This window comes from Bemisia tabaci, chromosome 7, assembly GCF_918797505.1.
Source record: "Bemisia tabaci chromosome 7, PGI_BMITA_v3".
In the NCBI taxonomy this organism is placed as follows: domain Eukaryota; kingdom Metazoa; phylum Arthropoda; class Insecta; order Hemiptera; family Aleyrodidae; genus Bemisia; species Bemisia tabaci.
Window position 1 is genome coordinate 10,903,662 of NC_092799.1, and position 14,770 is coordinate 10,918,431.

At 39.2% G+C, this 14,770-nt stretch overlaps 1 protein-coding gene across 2 annotated transcripts in view; it reads right to left on the minus strand.

The window, feature by feature from the left end:
* Positions 1 to 14,770, minus strand: part of LOC109035364 (piwi-like protein Siwi) — a 53,455-nt gene that overhangs the window by 35,385 nt on the left and 3,300 nt on the right. For both annotated transcript variants that reach the window (XM_019048964.2, XM_019048965.2), the window contains exons 4-10: positions 12,581 to 12,730; positions 10,356 to 10,579; positions 8,788 to 8,973; positions 6,561 to 6,725; positions 5,035 to 5,196; positions 3,781 to 4,032; positions 1,698 to 1,990 (exon numbers count right to left, since the gene is read on the minus strand). In XM_019048964.2, the coding sequence (XP_018904509.2) occupies positions 1,698 to 1,990; positions 3,781 to 4,032; positions 5,035 to 5,196; positions 6,561 to 6,725; positions 8,788 to 8,973; positions 10,356 to 10,579; positions 12,581 to 12,730 (1,432 nt within the window). The remainder of the gene's footprint in view (positions 1 to 1,697; positions 1,991 to 3,780; positions 4,033 to 5,034; positions 5,197 to 6,560; positions 6,726 to 8,787; positions 8,974 to 10,355; positions 10,580 to 12,580; positions 12,731 to 14,770) is intronic.

Sequence of the window (14,770 nt, forward strand, 5' to 3'; positions counted from 1 at the left end):
GAGATTTTTCAGAAAAACTGTGTGATATTTAAAAACATTCATTGAAAATAAAACATAAAATTAGTGTACAACGTTGCAATCAGAGATAAATGTACGCTTTCTTTCGGGTGCATCTGTCGGGTTTTGAATCCATTCATCTCTTAAAAAACTTGAATATTGATGTGTCACGATTTTTTACGCTTGGTTTATTTCAGTGGTTGGCGGCCGCGTAGCGACAACAGGCCCCTTGTTCACTTTTTTAATGTGTTTGAAAGCTCTCTGGGCCATTCGTGTTGCGAGGTCTATCCATCGAAGAGAGACATGCCTGTAAGTAAGGAGAGAATGAACATTCTTCCGCGACGTAGTTATTTACCACAGACTTCCAAGGCTCCATTAATGCTTCCTCGTTGAATATTGAATATTCGAGCAAACATGTGAGTTTTCCGTACCAGAATATTCTCCAAAAAGGTAAAAAAGGGGGCATTCGCGCAATCCTATCGCAGCCCAAAATTTCAAATGGACAATGATTCGTACAAAGATTATCACAGAAATTAATTCCTTACCGAGATATTAACGTTTTAATTTAGTACTGGTTACGGAAAAATTTGAATTTCCCGCCACTGGAAAAACGAGAGTCCACGCGAATCAAATCGTAGGAGTCAGCTTCTTATCGTACTTCCTGTTTCCCTTAAATGATGAAACTAATCAGCGTGATTTCTTGAAAATTTCCTTGATTTTCCTTCTCTGTTAGCAGAATATCCTATTTAAATGTCAAGCTCTAAAGTTGACTCGTTTCTCTTGGAAAAAATAATATCGGAGCAGAAATCTTAAAACTCTGCAATGGAGATACGCGGTCTTGCACTTTGGCTATGCTGCCGCGCTGAGGAAAAACGCCGTATGAACATTTGAGAGTTGCCAAATTTTCATTGACAACATGTTTATTTCTTAGGGAAGTCATTCATATTTTTCCGATAAATTTTCAAGAGCTGCAAAGAATTGCAAACAAAATCATCTGAAAAATTGGAAGAAAAGTATTTACAAATTTTCCGAAAAATTCGTGATTTACCAAAGGAAATTTGGCAACGCCTAAAGATTCATACGGCGTTCTTCCTTGTGTGCTGGTTACACGCTCAAATTTCCATCAATTTCCAATCAAATGGTGACTGGTGCGCACCATCTACCATCAAATTTCTGCGGCCTGCAAAAATTTGATGGTAGGTGATGGAGCTGTGGGGCACATCCCTCATCTGATTTCCACACAATCGTGCTTATTTCATGCTTATTTCATGCTTGTTGCAATCAACACGCTGTTTTAATCAATTTTACTAATCGATTTAGATATCTCTCGACCGCCATCTTGGTCATCATTTTGATCGGAATTTGACGGAAATTTGAGCGTGTAACCAGGCCATTAGCACAGCAGCGGGGCGATTATTGAAACTGATAGACAAAGCGATAGACAAAGATGACATAGGGAGTATGGAGCGATCCTATTGGTTGACATAGTTGGTTCTCATAGACTAAGGGGGAAAATGATAGACTAACTGTCGGGTCTCTCGTGGGTTGCCGTTATAGTCTATTACCTACCTCCTTTGTCCATTGCAACCACTCGTTTCCACCAATAGGATCCCTCCAAATCCTTTTTGTCGTTTTTGTCTATAGCTTTGTCTATCAGTTTCAATAATCGGCCCGCTGTATGGATGTGGAAAGAAACTTACAGTCTAGGAGGCGCGAACTTCATTTTCATGCCGGCGGCAGCTTTAACGACGAGGCCGACAAAGGTCTGGGCATTTTGAGAGATTCTATCCGGGACGAGAACGACCCAATTGCGGAGATCTCTGGAGCAATACTGGGCGTTGGAGCGGAGTTCCTTGGTCCAGTCCACGTGCTCTCCGCTCGGGTAGGTCAGTTTGTTGCCCGCCTCGATCTTGAACGCCGGGAGGATGCGACCCTCGAATTGAACCAGCTTGCTGTCCAGCGATAGATTCCATTGTTTCAAATCCGCTACCACCTACCATCATACAATCCCGAAACTTTTAGAGGAGAAACAACAGCGGAAAATTATATTCAGAGGATTGGTGATATTCGAAAGACGCATAATTTCAGACCCCAGAAGCGGAAATGAAGATTATTTGCCAGCGTCAAATTGCATTGTTACTGCCTACCATTGAACGATGGACCACTAGACAAGGTACAAAATTCAGCATTCTGATACATGTTCCTTAACCTTAGGCTGCAATAGCACTTATATGATCCTCAGACATTAATACATCTGTCGTATCATTACAAAATAATCGCTGATTTCTGTTCCATAACTTAGCAACACGACGAGGTAGTTTTCCCGGCAATGCGCCACCTCAAAACATGTTGTGTTTTGATTGTCAACTTGTTTTCTCTCTCTCTCTTCTCCTCCCCCCCTCACAAGTGTGCTTGAGCACGATTTATAGAGCAACTATTCGTAACTAAGAGATATCTACGAGCAATGAAATCACTCTTTCATTTTGGATCCTAACTTACCGCCGCGCCGTGGGTGAAGCAAAAAGTGCCTGGATAGTCAAAACGCCTTCACCCCCGTGCGTATGCAACACGGGCATCCGCGGAGCCCGAATAGTTGCAATAGTTGCATCCCGGCGTAATAATTAAATTCGTATGGTGTTCGTCACATGCGATACAAATTGAGGGAGCCTCACTTGTTTCTCTCATACCTCAACTTGATTCCAGAGTCTCCTATCACAACATTGCCAATTTTCCGAAAAATATATTTTTGATTGTTTAAATATGTCGATAGCAAGTCGTCAAATCAGGAATTTCGTCAAATGCCTGGGCAAGTAGTCAAATATTCTTACTTAGATTGAAATTTTGATGTTTTACCCTAATTTAAGACAAAATAATTCGTTGCTCCTGTAAGAAAGAATTCTCTGTAAAAATATGCAGCATACAATAGTATTTTAAACGATTTCAAGATCCTGAATGCACATTTATCATGGAATATTCAGCACGCCATAAAACATATAATTTTGAAAATTTTCGCATTTAAATGTATACTAAAGGCATGTAAAACCGAAGGGACAAAGAGAGTTCACAGATTTGGAGAGTTATAATTTTCCCAAAATATTGAAAACATGTGAACTCCTCGCCATACATTTACAGAATTCCATAAACTGTCAAAATTTGACGACCGGCCTAGGCATTTGATAAAATGTCTGATTTGACTAATTGCTTTCGACAAATCGACAGCGGAAGTCCGCAATCACGTATCTCGTTTGCGGTGTCGGAAAATCTCCGCCTCGATGTTATTTTTTTTAAAAAAAAAGAAAATATTGACATCATTGCTTAAATTTTATGCAGGATTTTCTTCACACAGAGAAGAAAAATCACGGCAGTTTTAAAGACTTGCCGTCGAGTAGTTGCCCGTTTAAAAGATAAAGTATGACAGGAAGTCTTCGAAGTTGCAAACGGAGTTATGTGATTGCCGACTTACACCGTCGAACTATAATACTACGTTGCCCGTCCTCAAAATCGAAAAAAAATTAGAAACATGAGCAAGATTTGTAGAGTCTTCACAGACCAACTTCAAAAAGCATTGGCTTGGCGCGCTTTGCGATATATCGATTGCTCTGCCATTTAAACCTATGGAAAAGGATCGATAAACAGGGTGTTCGCAGCGAACACCTTAATAATCGATTCTTTACCATAGGTTTAAATGGTAGAACAATCGATACATCGCAATTCACGCCACGCCACTGTCAAAAAGAAATTTCGATACGCACATTGATGAAGATACTGATGAGGTTTTCTCACCTGCGGGACAGATCGGAATCGCTCGTTGAGTTTCATGAGCCGGTCGATTCTCTCGCCCGGGCCCACTCGTGTGATTTCAGCGACGGCTTTCATCAGCTGAATGTTGGAGACCATCTCATCGGTGAGACCAGTCATCAGACAAAGTTCTGGCACCAGGTAGACGAAGTCCCTCTGCCCAGCTCGGATTTCCCGTGCTTTGCTCTTGGAGACTAATAGAGGTTGCTTCAGATCCTTGATTACTACATTGTATTTCTGAAACGAGAAGAGATGACATGTGAGCGCAGAAAAGAATAGGCCACAGACAATGTATGAATTATAGCACCGCACATGAGGAACTTGGAAGAGAAGGCACATAAGTGCAGATTTTGCTATTTCAAGAAATGCGGAGTTTGAAGTTTCGAAATTGCATGGATCCTTATGGCGGAAAGAACTTTCAAACTGACTTATTCATGCTTAAAAATAGAAATTTGAGAGCGAGTTTTTCACAGAATATGCATTATTAATTCTAGTTTTAATTCAAATCATTAATATCTCAATTTTTTCAAAAACTACACTTATGCGTCTTGTCCTCGAAGCCCCTCACATCATGTTATCCTTTCAAATTTTTATTTATTTTATTTTTCCAATTGAGTACATACAGAAGCTGAGTATTAGCTTATGGTACGTGTCAAATGTGGTTTGTACCTCAAAAAATATAATTTCAACACATTTTTTTACAATTAACCTTGCTCAAGTGCAACAATAAAATGACATCATTTGTACAATCTAAATTCTATTTGATCTGTGTTGAACATACTTATTGCTATCTCCTTTGGAGTTACTAGTAGGTACTCGTTCAGGAGTCAACATATGAGCGGACAAAGAAGATATGTTGGCCATCGATATATTTTACCCAGAAATGTCAGCATATTCTTCATTATCGAGGAAAAAGCATAGAGTTTCAGGGCGTTATGAGGTTTCGTTTTCGTTTTAAAAAAAATTATAATATGAGGATGGATTATAGACAGTTTACAATTTAGTCGGGTGGATTCTGGTTGAATCTTTCTTATGGTCAGAGATATTTAGAGATATAAGTGGTTTGGCACTTTGGCTATTGATATGTTGCTTATAAAAACCATCAGGGTGCTGATAAGCCCGGGCCCGGATATATAAACACTGATCAGCCAAGGATTTATGCAAATCACAAATACCAGGAAGATTTTAGACCCACGATACTTATTGGGTATACCATACCCTTTAAATCAAGATACTCACATTCTTGTAATAATCCACGTATTTGACTTTCCCTCCTTCCTTTGTGTCAAACTCGCTGAGCGGGTTCATTGAGAAATCTACGTCATCGACGCGGTAATTCCTATCATTGTACCTGGTCATAACCGAAGTGCCAATGATCGCTTTTTTGAACGCATCCTGGAACTAATTATAACAACGAGAAAGTCACTTAAAATGTCTTATATTCGTTTATTCAAAATAGTTAGACGCATATGAACAAAATATCCTATCTGCATCAAGAGTTATGTATAAGGAAAAAAATGCGACTGTTGGAAGCTCTGCTAAATACATATCATGACTGCGTATCAGTGAGATAGGAAAACGAGAAGAGATCGATTAAAGAAGTTCTCGCGGCAGTTACAGGAAAGAGCACCAACAAAAACCACTCAAGACTCTGTTGAACGGTGGAGGCAGTCAGATGCGTTTACCTCTTCTGCAGATAGACTTCCTTCTCGGCACGGCGAGCTGGCGGCCAGCGCAAAATGCGCATTGGCGCCTACAAACCCAAGTGGATACTTCAAACATTGCACAATGCTTGAAGTATCCCTATAGGTTTGTAGGCGCCAGTGAGCCTCTCGCACTAGTAGCACGCCGCGCGCCGCTCCGCTCTGTTTGGCTGTAATATTTAAACTCGCAGTCAGCGCTTTTCAACTCATGATTTTTCAATGTTTGCACATTCTACATAGAAATTTAATAGAAATAGAAATAGAAGAAATCTAGAATCTACAAAGAAATCTACTCTCATTCAAATTGATGGGAAAAAAATATGTGCCAACAGAGAATATCGACGGTGTAAGTCGGCAATCACATAACTCGGTTTGCGACGTCGCAGACTTCCTGTCATACTTTATTTTTTAAACGGAAAACTGCTCAACGGCTACTCATTAAGACTGCCGTGATTTTTCTTCTCTGTGCGAAGAAAACTCTGCAAAAACTTCAAGGAATGATGTCAATTTGTTCTCCTTTAAAAAAATAACATGAAGGCGGAGATTATCAGACACCGCAAACGAGTTATGTGATTGCCGACTGACACCGTCGATATGTGACGTAGCAAGGCAGAATGTGCCTTACCTACAGTGATGTAAAAAAAAGGTGAGGTAGTTATACCTAGAGTCCCTTTATACTGAGAGTCAAGACAATTCGGCTCATGGATGTCACAAACGGGAATAAAGATTACAGAAATTGAACGTTTTTCGTAATCTTCGATCGGCCCATTCTCAAATGCCTTTCTCCGTTCCTCCTCTCATTCCGTTTGTTCCTTGCCGAAGCCGTAATTCCCTGGTCCATTCCAGATTATAATCTTTGCAATTGGTGAAAATGTAATCTTTATTCCCGTTTGTGACACTGTGGAGGCCTAAAATACGGGAACCAATCAGAAATGGATTCAAATTGTCTTGACTCTTAGAATAAAGGGACTCTAGTTATACCATGGATTAAGAAGGGTAAATCTGCTGTACTCAGCGCGAAGAGCACCGTTTTAAAATAGCTCATTAAAAAGGAGTTCTTACGTTTCCACCGCTGGTTCCACGGCACGATCGTGCCAACTCCAGTGCGGTGTCTTGTCGCATTACTTTCGTGGTGATTTCCGCGCACATCAATATATCCTCCTCGTGTTGACGGATGCTCGTTATGTATCCAGGCCATAAAGATAAATTGAAACGAGGAATATCACTCTGGAATAAGAGAAAAACAATTCACATCTAGGTACTTGTAAACCTGGTTCAATTTTTCACGAAGAATGATGAGATTTAGAATAAAAGAATTTACAATAAAAGAATTTAAACACCAGAACTCAGAAATTCTTAATAATAAGATTAAGAAAATAGGGAATCAGTTAAGATTTAGGTTAAAGAAAAATCTGTGAGGATCATAAATCTCGAAAAGTCTAGAAATCATAAAAGTAAAAAAATATTATATCAGTCAATCTGATTTTATTATTTATGTTGCTAAACGCCAATTACATTTCGTAAATGAGAAACAAGCACAGGGCCGGATTTACCTATTTGCCGCCCATGGGCCGACTATATTTTTCCGCCCCCTTCTCATTCATTTTGAAACATCATTAGATCGTATTACGACAGTGGTTCGATGTATCGTTTGGTTCAAAACAATAGAACATTCTCTCAGACAAAAATTTTAGGATATAATTTGGAAAGGCTGAAAATGATAAAATTCCCAACAATTTCACTTTTCATTGTCATTTGGCACCGGAGAGAATAAAAATTCGATCACATAAGACCCGTTACCTCAGATTTCTAAATTGACTTTTGAGGCTGTGGTTACATATTGAACCAATCGATATCAATATAATCTCACCTGTGTGATCTGTCGAATACGATTTATAAAAACCGTCAAGTGAACATGCCGGTGGGGGAGGGGTGTATGAGACGCGTTTACTCATGCAGTCTTGTAGGCGCTATGCGTTTCAGGCCGACCGCTGCTGACCACACTGTTTGGCGCAATGCGTGAAGTATTCATGCAGTCTTGCAGGCGCTATGCGTTTCATGCCGACCGCCGCACCGCTCCGTTCCAGGTCAAATTGCGTGTTTTGTTTCTCTCTGAACTCGACTAATTCAAGGTTTTGTCTCTTGCATCACCGAAAGACGACAAAATTACAAATTACTATACTTTCACTCTCAGGCAATGAGAGATTTTGTCGCCTTTTCTCGTTTGTAATTTATTTTCTGAATCCGATTTTTTTCTCTCTTTTTTTGATACCTACATTCAAAAAGATTGCAAAATTTGCCGCCCCCTACATTTTGCCGCCATGGGCCGCGGCCCATGTGGCCACCCCCCTAATCGGCCCTGAACAAGCAGGAAAATCCAACACGAGGTGTTGGATAAGCGCGGCTTTTTTTGTGGAGAATTAGTCATTTTAATTTTTTGAAATTCCCTTGGTTTTTCCTATGTATTAGTAGAATATTCTATATACATTTCAAGCTATGAGCTGCCCGTTCCTCTTCGAAAAAAATGAAAAAAGAGTGAGGATTTTGAAATATCTCAATGGGGATCCGTGGTTTCGTACTTTTGCCATCGATATACCAGCGCATCCGTCTCTGTTACTCTTGTTGATGTTCTCACTTATGCAAGTCGGTTTTATCTCATTTCTTACTTTCATATCAGTTTGAAGAGAATGAAATTCCCTGATTATCACTTTGATATAACTAGTCGATTATGTCTCTGAGTTACATAGGTACTGAATTTCATAAAGTTTGACGGTTATGGAAGAAACGTTGATACAATTTAGTATATTGAAACTGCCCCGCTGATTTTTTTACGACGTTTAACTATCTAGAGATGAAATGTGGCTTTTAAATTAGGTAGAGATTCTCAGTGCTTCGAAAATTAACAATTATGTCTGTTGTCCTGTGGTACGTGTAGGGGAAGCCAGGTTAAAATTAATGCGACAATAAGCGTCATTCGATCTTTTCTTGACGTTTAGCATCAATATTGAAATTTTCTTATTCTATTCTTGGCGTATTTTCAATTGGCAAGCAAGATTTAAGGTAAATCAAACGCCAGCTCGCACCATTTCACCATATTCACCAGAATTCTGTTGATACTTACCATAGTATAGTAAATACTACCATACAGTCCCGGATGTATTACCATACTGATTTCACTTCGTCCAAGTTTTGCAAAATCTACTATATTGTTTTTCAGTGGAGTGGTTTGTCACACTGACGAGTGATGACTTACAGTTTAATTGACAGCGTTGAAAAACTTTGCTCTTACCTTGGCGACCTTATCAAAGTAGTTCCTTCCGATCAACTGGAGGTTTAGAGACCCCAGACACTTCCTGACAAGAATACCGAAGACCTGGAGATAATGATAATCGGACGGTTGCAGGTCGTTTGTGAACTGGATCGTGACTTGGAATTGAGCTTCGTCGTAACTACGCACAGCGACAAATTCCATGGTCTATAACAAAGTGGATTGATCGTGGTTCGTGGGTGCGTGATGTTGTTGCGTGGAAAAGAGAAACAAGAACATAATTTATATGAAGCAGCGTATCGAATGTGCAGCATTTTTAAATTCATATAGCAAGTTCAGCGTAGAAATACGTAGGTAAAAATATAGAGGTTTAAGTTTAAATTTTAAGTTGAATTATTTTGATATTTAATTGGAAAAAAATTAAAACTAATAAAATAAAATGATTATATAAGTATACAATTTAAATTTAGATTAATAATTAGGCAAATATTTAGTTTCCAGCTGTTTATCAAAAGACAAAAGACAAGAAGACCCTTTAGGATTTTACAGACCAAGCCAACTATATTAATTTTGTTTGTTAAATTGGGGAGATTATATATCTGGGAGATTGGCACTATCTTTATGGTAGCTAACGACTGAGTCAAGTGCAAAACATACTTACATGAAGGGCTTAGAGGACACTGCGCATAGGTGCAGTTTTTGCTATTTCGAGAAATACGTGTTTGAAGTTTCAAAATTACATGGAAGAAAGCTCTGACTGACTGATGCTTAAAAATTGAAATTTGGGTGGGAATTTTTCACAGAATATGCATTAAGACTAGTTTTACTTGGAATCATTGAAATCTGATTTTTTTTCAAAAACTGCACTTATGCGCCTTGTCCTCCAAGCGTCCGAATACATTTTTCAACAATTGAATCGCATTTTGTGTCTGAGTAAATCCAAGGGGATAAGGAATTTTACACACCATAACACGCTATTATTATTTTTTTTCTCTCCTATTTTGAATATAAAAAAAAAAGTTAAAAAAACGTGTTAAGACGCGTGTTATGCAATGAGCTACGACTTACGACTTAAAAGGAGAAGAGGAAAAAAGTTGGAATGCAGCGTGTACGTACGTACTGTTACGTTTACGCTGACCTTGACACCATCCCACCCCTTGTCACGCTCAGTCATAGAGTAATGAAGATCCACGCTGCCGTGATAAGGAAGAACGCCGTATGAGCCTTCAAGCGTTGCCAGATTTCCTCCGATACAAAACCAATGTAGTGGGAAAATTGTGAGTATTTTTCTTCATATTTTTCCGAAAATTTTTCTCGCAATTCAATCTAAAGTGTCTGAAAATTTCGAGGAAAAGTATGAATAACTTTCCTCAAAATTACATGTTTTATCCAGAGAAATTTACAACTCACAAATGTTCATACGGCGTTCTTCTCAGCACGGCAGAATACGTTTCTACTCGCTCACTTTGTTATCCCCGCGTTCAAGTCTCTCGATCATTACAGACTTCAGCGCGTACTACGTCATGTGGTTCAACGCCGAGAACCCGTGACAAATTATATTCAGCATTGGATATGAAAACTGAACTTACGTCTTGAGGAAGTTTTACGCTGAGGAAAAGACTGTTCCCATCGAAAAGGAAGCCAGTGCCCTGCGTCAGTTCCCGGAGTCTGTCTCGGATAAGTTGTTTCTTGACAAAGACGCGGTCCTCGGTGGAAGGATTGAACGAGACGTTGTAATGATACAGACACCAGTTCGTGACACTTTTAAGCCGGAAGTAATTGGCGCACAGTTTCACGTAAGCACCAGAGGTTCCTGCGATAGATTTCAATAAAACGTCATGAGAAAAAAAAGGTAGCGGTTGTTGGATGATATGGGCATTTCCATTCAATTGAAGTAGTGCCCCAGTAAATTAAGTTATTGACTAATATGTTGCGGTACAACTACAATTAATTGAAAATATCCAAATCATCCAATAAATTGGGGTAGCACTAGCACCACAATTTTAGGGGATAACCCCCGACACTTTTTTCCCGTGGTTGTCTCTGATACAAAAGAACGCAACTCCCTTCCAGGGCTGCGAAATTAACTCGGACAATCCAGTTTTTTGCGGAGGAATATGACTGCCCAATGATTGCCTTGAATTTGTCCGATTTTTGTGCATGACCAAAATAAAAATCTGTAAAATTGTGATTCAGAAATGCTCAACGGTCTACCTGTGCAAGTAAAATTCACCCGTAGAAATTTTGCAGCGTTGAAATTTAGTTACAATCTTTCGTGCGGAAAACGACGAAAATAGTAAAATTAATAAGGCATTATAGTCAATTAATTCATTCTTTTCAAAGAGCTAAAATAATTTCAGTACATAACTTGTGAGAATATGGGAGCTCATCGGTATAATTCTGCCAGTATTGTCCATCCTCCACGTTGAAGACATTTGAGGGGCTTGGAGGACAAGACGCGTAAGTGCAGTTTTTGAAAAAATTGAGATATTAATTATTTCAAGTAAAACTGGTCCCAATGCATATTCTGTAAAGAATTCGCTCCCAAATTGTACTTTTTTAGCACAAAAAAATCAGTTTGATCTTTCTTTTCGCCATAGGGTGCCATGGGTTATAGGACGTTTTGTCAACGATTTTTTGTCTGCGCACCTGTTTTTTCCAGTGATTTACGTCCACGCGTTTTTTCGGCACGGGAGTTTTGGTCCACGTGCCAGTTGAGACCCAAAGTTAATTGGCCCACGTGTAAATACAAACGACAATTGCTCACGACGTTTTTGGATGAAAATATATAATGTCTTGGAAGAATGAGAGTTTGCTTGTTTTTTGTTTTGTTTTGTTTGTTTGGTCCAACGGAGAATAATACATAGTTGAGAGTTTTGGTAAAAATGAGGGAGCGTCAATTCCATGAGACAAAATTCACTAAAACTCTCTACACCTCTTTGGTGTAACAGGACTTAGTTATCATTCAAGTAGTAATTCCCACCTTGTTATACCTGAACCGGATAAACCTCTATATTTGCCTCAGCTAAAGGCTCCTATATTTTTCCTGTGTACGATAAGTATCTTGATTTTTTTTGCGAGGAAAGATCTGCACTTTTAAAGGATGCCTGTCATTCTTAATTTGTTCAATTTTGTACAATACTATGCTACACCTCTGTTGTGAAATAGTTGCTTCAGGGCGCCGCCGCACGGCGGGCGGGCGGCCAGCGCGAAACGCGCATTGGCGCCTACAAACCTAAGTGGATACTTCAAGCATTGTGCAATACGTGAAGTATCCACTTAAATTTGTAGGCGCCAGTGAGCCTCTCGCGCTGGCAGCACGCCGCTCCGCTCTGTTCGGCTTTGATATTTATACTCGCATAGTCAGCGGTTTTTAACTCATGATTTTGAAATGTTAGCACACTCTGCATTGATTATTCTCATTTAAATTGATGGGGAAAAAATATGTAGAGAGCTCACTAGTAGTGGAGTCCCTTTAAACTGAGAGTCAAGACAACACCCTCTCATGGAGTCACAACCGGGAATCAAGATTACACAAAGTGACAGTTTTTCGTAATCTTTGATCGGTTCATTCTCAAATTCCTTTCTCCGTTCCTTCTCTCATTCCGTTTGTTCCTTGTCGACCTCGTTGTTCCCCGATCCATTCTACACTATAATCTTTGCAATCGGTGAAAATGTAATCTTTATTCCCGTTTGTGACACTGTGGAGGCCTAAAATACGGGAACAAATCAGAAATGGATTCATATTGTCTTGACTCCCAGTGTAAAGGGACTCTAACTAGTAGGCGAGCGCTTAAAAGGCTGAGTGGCTCACCCTTTTTAGAACGAAGACTTGGGTTCCTCGTCTGCATAAGCTCCGCGGGAACGAGAGCTCCCTCGACGATCCTTTTCCCGCGCAAAGCTCCTCGACCAATCGGAATCCCGTTCCCGTTCCCGTTATCGTCATTTCCACCGCTGGTAGTGTCTTCACAATAGACAACCGTACAAAATAAATGAGCGCACCAAAGAAAGAAAAGAATCACAATTTGTGGCTGAATGGACCACTAGACAAGCTACGAATTTCAGAGGGCTGATTGTTGAAATTGATAGACAAAGCTGTAGACAAGGAAGATATAAGGAGTATGGAGCGATCCTATTGGTTGAAATGAGTGACTCTTGTAGACTAAGGACGAAAATGATGGGTTAACTTAAGGATTTCTTGTGGGTTGCCGATAGTTAATCTATTACCCACCTCCTTTGTCCATTGCAACCACCCGCTTTCACCAACAGGATCCTTTCATATCCTTTTAGTCTTATTTGTCTATCGCTTTGTCTACCGATTTCAACAATCAGCTCGCAGCATTCTGATACATGATTATTGATCAAAACTTCACGTAAAACACGATGCTTACAACGAAAATTACCGAAATCAAGTCCTTACGAAGATATTTAATAATTCCTTATGCGTAAATTCAAACTACCCGCTCATTAAAACTCAATGCTCTCCGTGATTCACATCGCGCGCTAAACACTATCATGACAGTCTCTGCGATATAAAAATCTGGCAACCTCAATCTTGACGCTTTGGCTCAGATATAGCAAATTCCTCATATTTTGAACAACACAAGGTGGGAAATGAACATTGCTTGATTGAGGGGCTTGCTGAAACCGTTGTAATGCGCGATTTGACTCACGTAGAGCCTTGAGTTTCTTGTGAGCGGGCAGTTCAAAGTCCCCGTAACCAATGCGAAATAGAAATGTCAATATTTTCGTTAGGTGTAAGTTTCCGTAATTTTCATCGCGCGAATCTTGTTCTGCGTGAAGTTCGGGGTAAGACACATGTATTAGAATTCTTAAATACGTATCTTGTCTAGTGGTTTATTTTGGACCACTAGACAAGATACAAATTTGAGAAATCTGATATGGCTTACATTTTGCAAGAAGGAACTACTATCTCTGGCTCTCCCATAAAAGCACATATCTGCAAAGGAAAACCAATGGCATGTATGTTACTTCTAAAATGGGTCAGAAATACTGGTTCTTTATTGCAAAATGTAATCCATATATCGTCGGGCCTCTGACGTAAGTGCGTATCTCGATTTCCACGTTAGCCCTGCTCTCCGTATAAATCTATACTTTCCGGGGCTCATGTGGAATCAAGGATACGCCCTGACGCCAGAAGAGCGACGATATGTTCCCTCTATAAAATTTCACATAAAACACGATTCAAACATATTTATTTATTAATTTTTGTTTTAGAGGAAACCAAAAGATGATCCATCATAAAACAAGCCATGAATTTTGCCTAGATTATTTGGAGCATACTCACGAAAATTCACATCGTAAAAAAATTTGACGAAGATTTGAGGAACTATTTTTAATTTATCACTTCCTTCGTGGCAAAAATGTGCTTCAGATTTAAGATTGTATAAAAGATCATTTATGCTCCTCTTTTATTCTTTTACCTCAAAATTCATAGGACCGAGATGAAAAATGGATTACATTTTGCAAAAAGGAGCCAGAAGTATTGCAACGATGATTGTGCATTTTCATCCTTTGCAATAAAATTACTGAAATCATGAAAAATTATGAAATTTGAGATGGTATTTTTTGTCTTAAATTTACAGTTTTTAGCGAGTAAAATAGAAACTGTCAATGGATGATCAGGTATTATTCCAAGACAAAAGAAGTTGCACAATCTTAGCAACATTGCAATGCTCCTGGTTCCTTTTCGCAAAATGCAATCCAAAATAAAATCGAAGCTATTTCATCTACAAAATGCCTGCAAAACATCAAGTATTTGATTGTTTACCAGATACCTGAATATTTGTCATCCCGGGAAAGATTCGCATAACCAGAATTGGACACATTTAGACAAGAGAGGTCTATCTACACTGGGATTTTTGGATACAGACAAGCAAGCAATAGTTTTGAGCTGCTAATATGTGTATCGATGTAGAAAGTCGCAAAACACGTTTATGGCTTCGTTTCATTGAAAAATTTTCGTTGCTATTTATCTACCCAC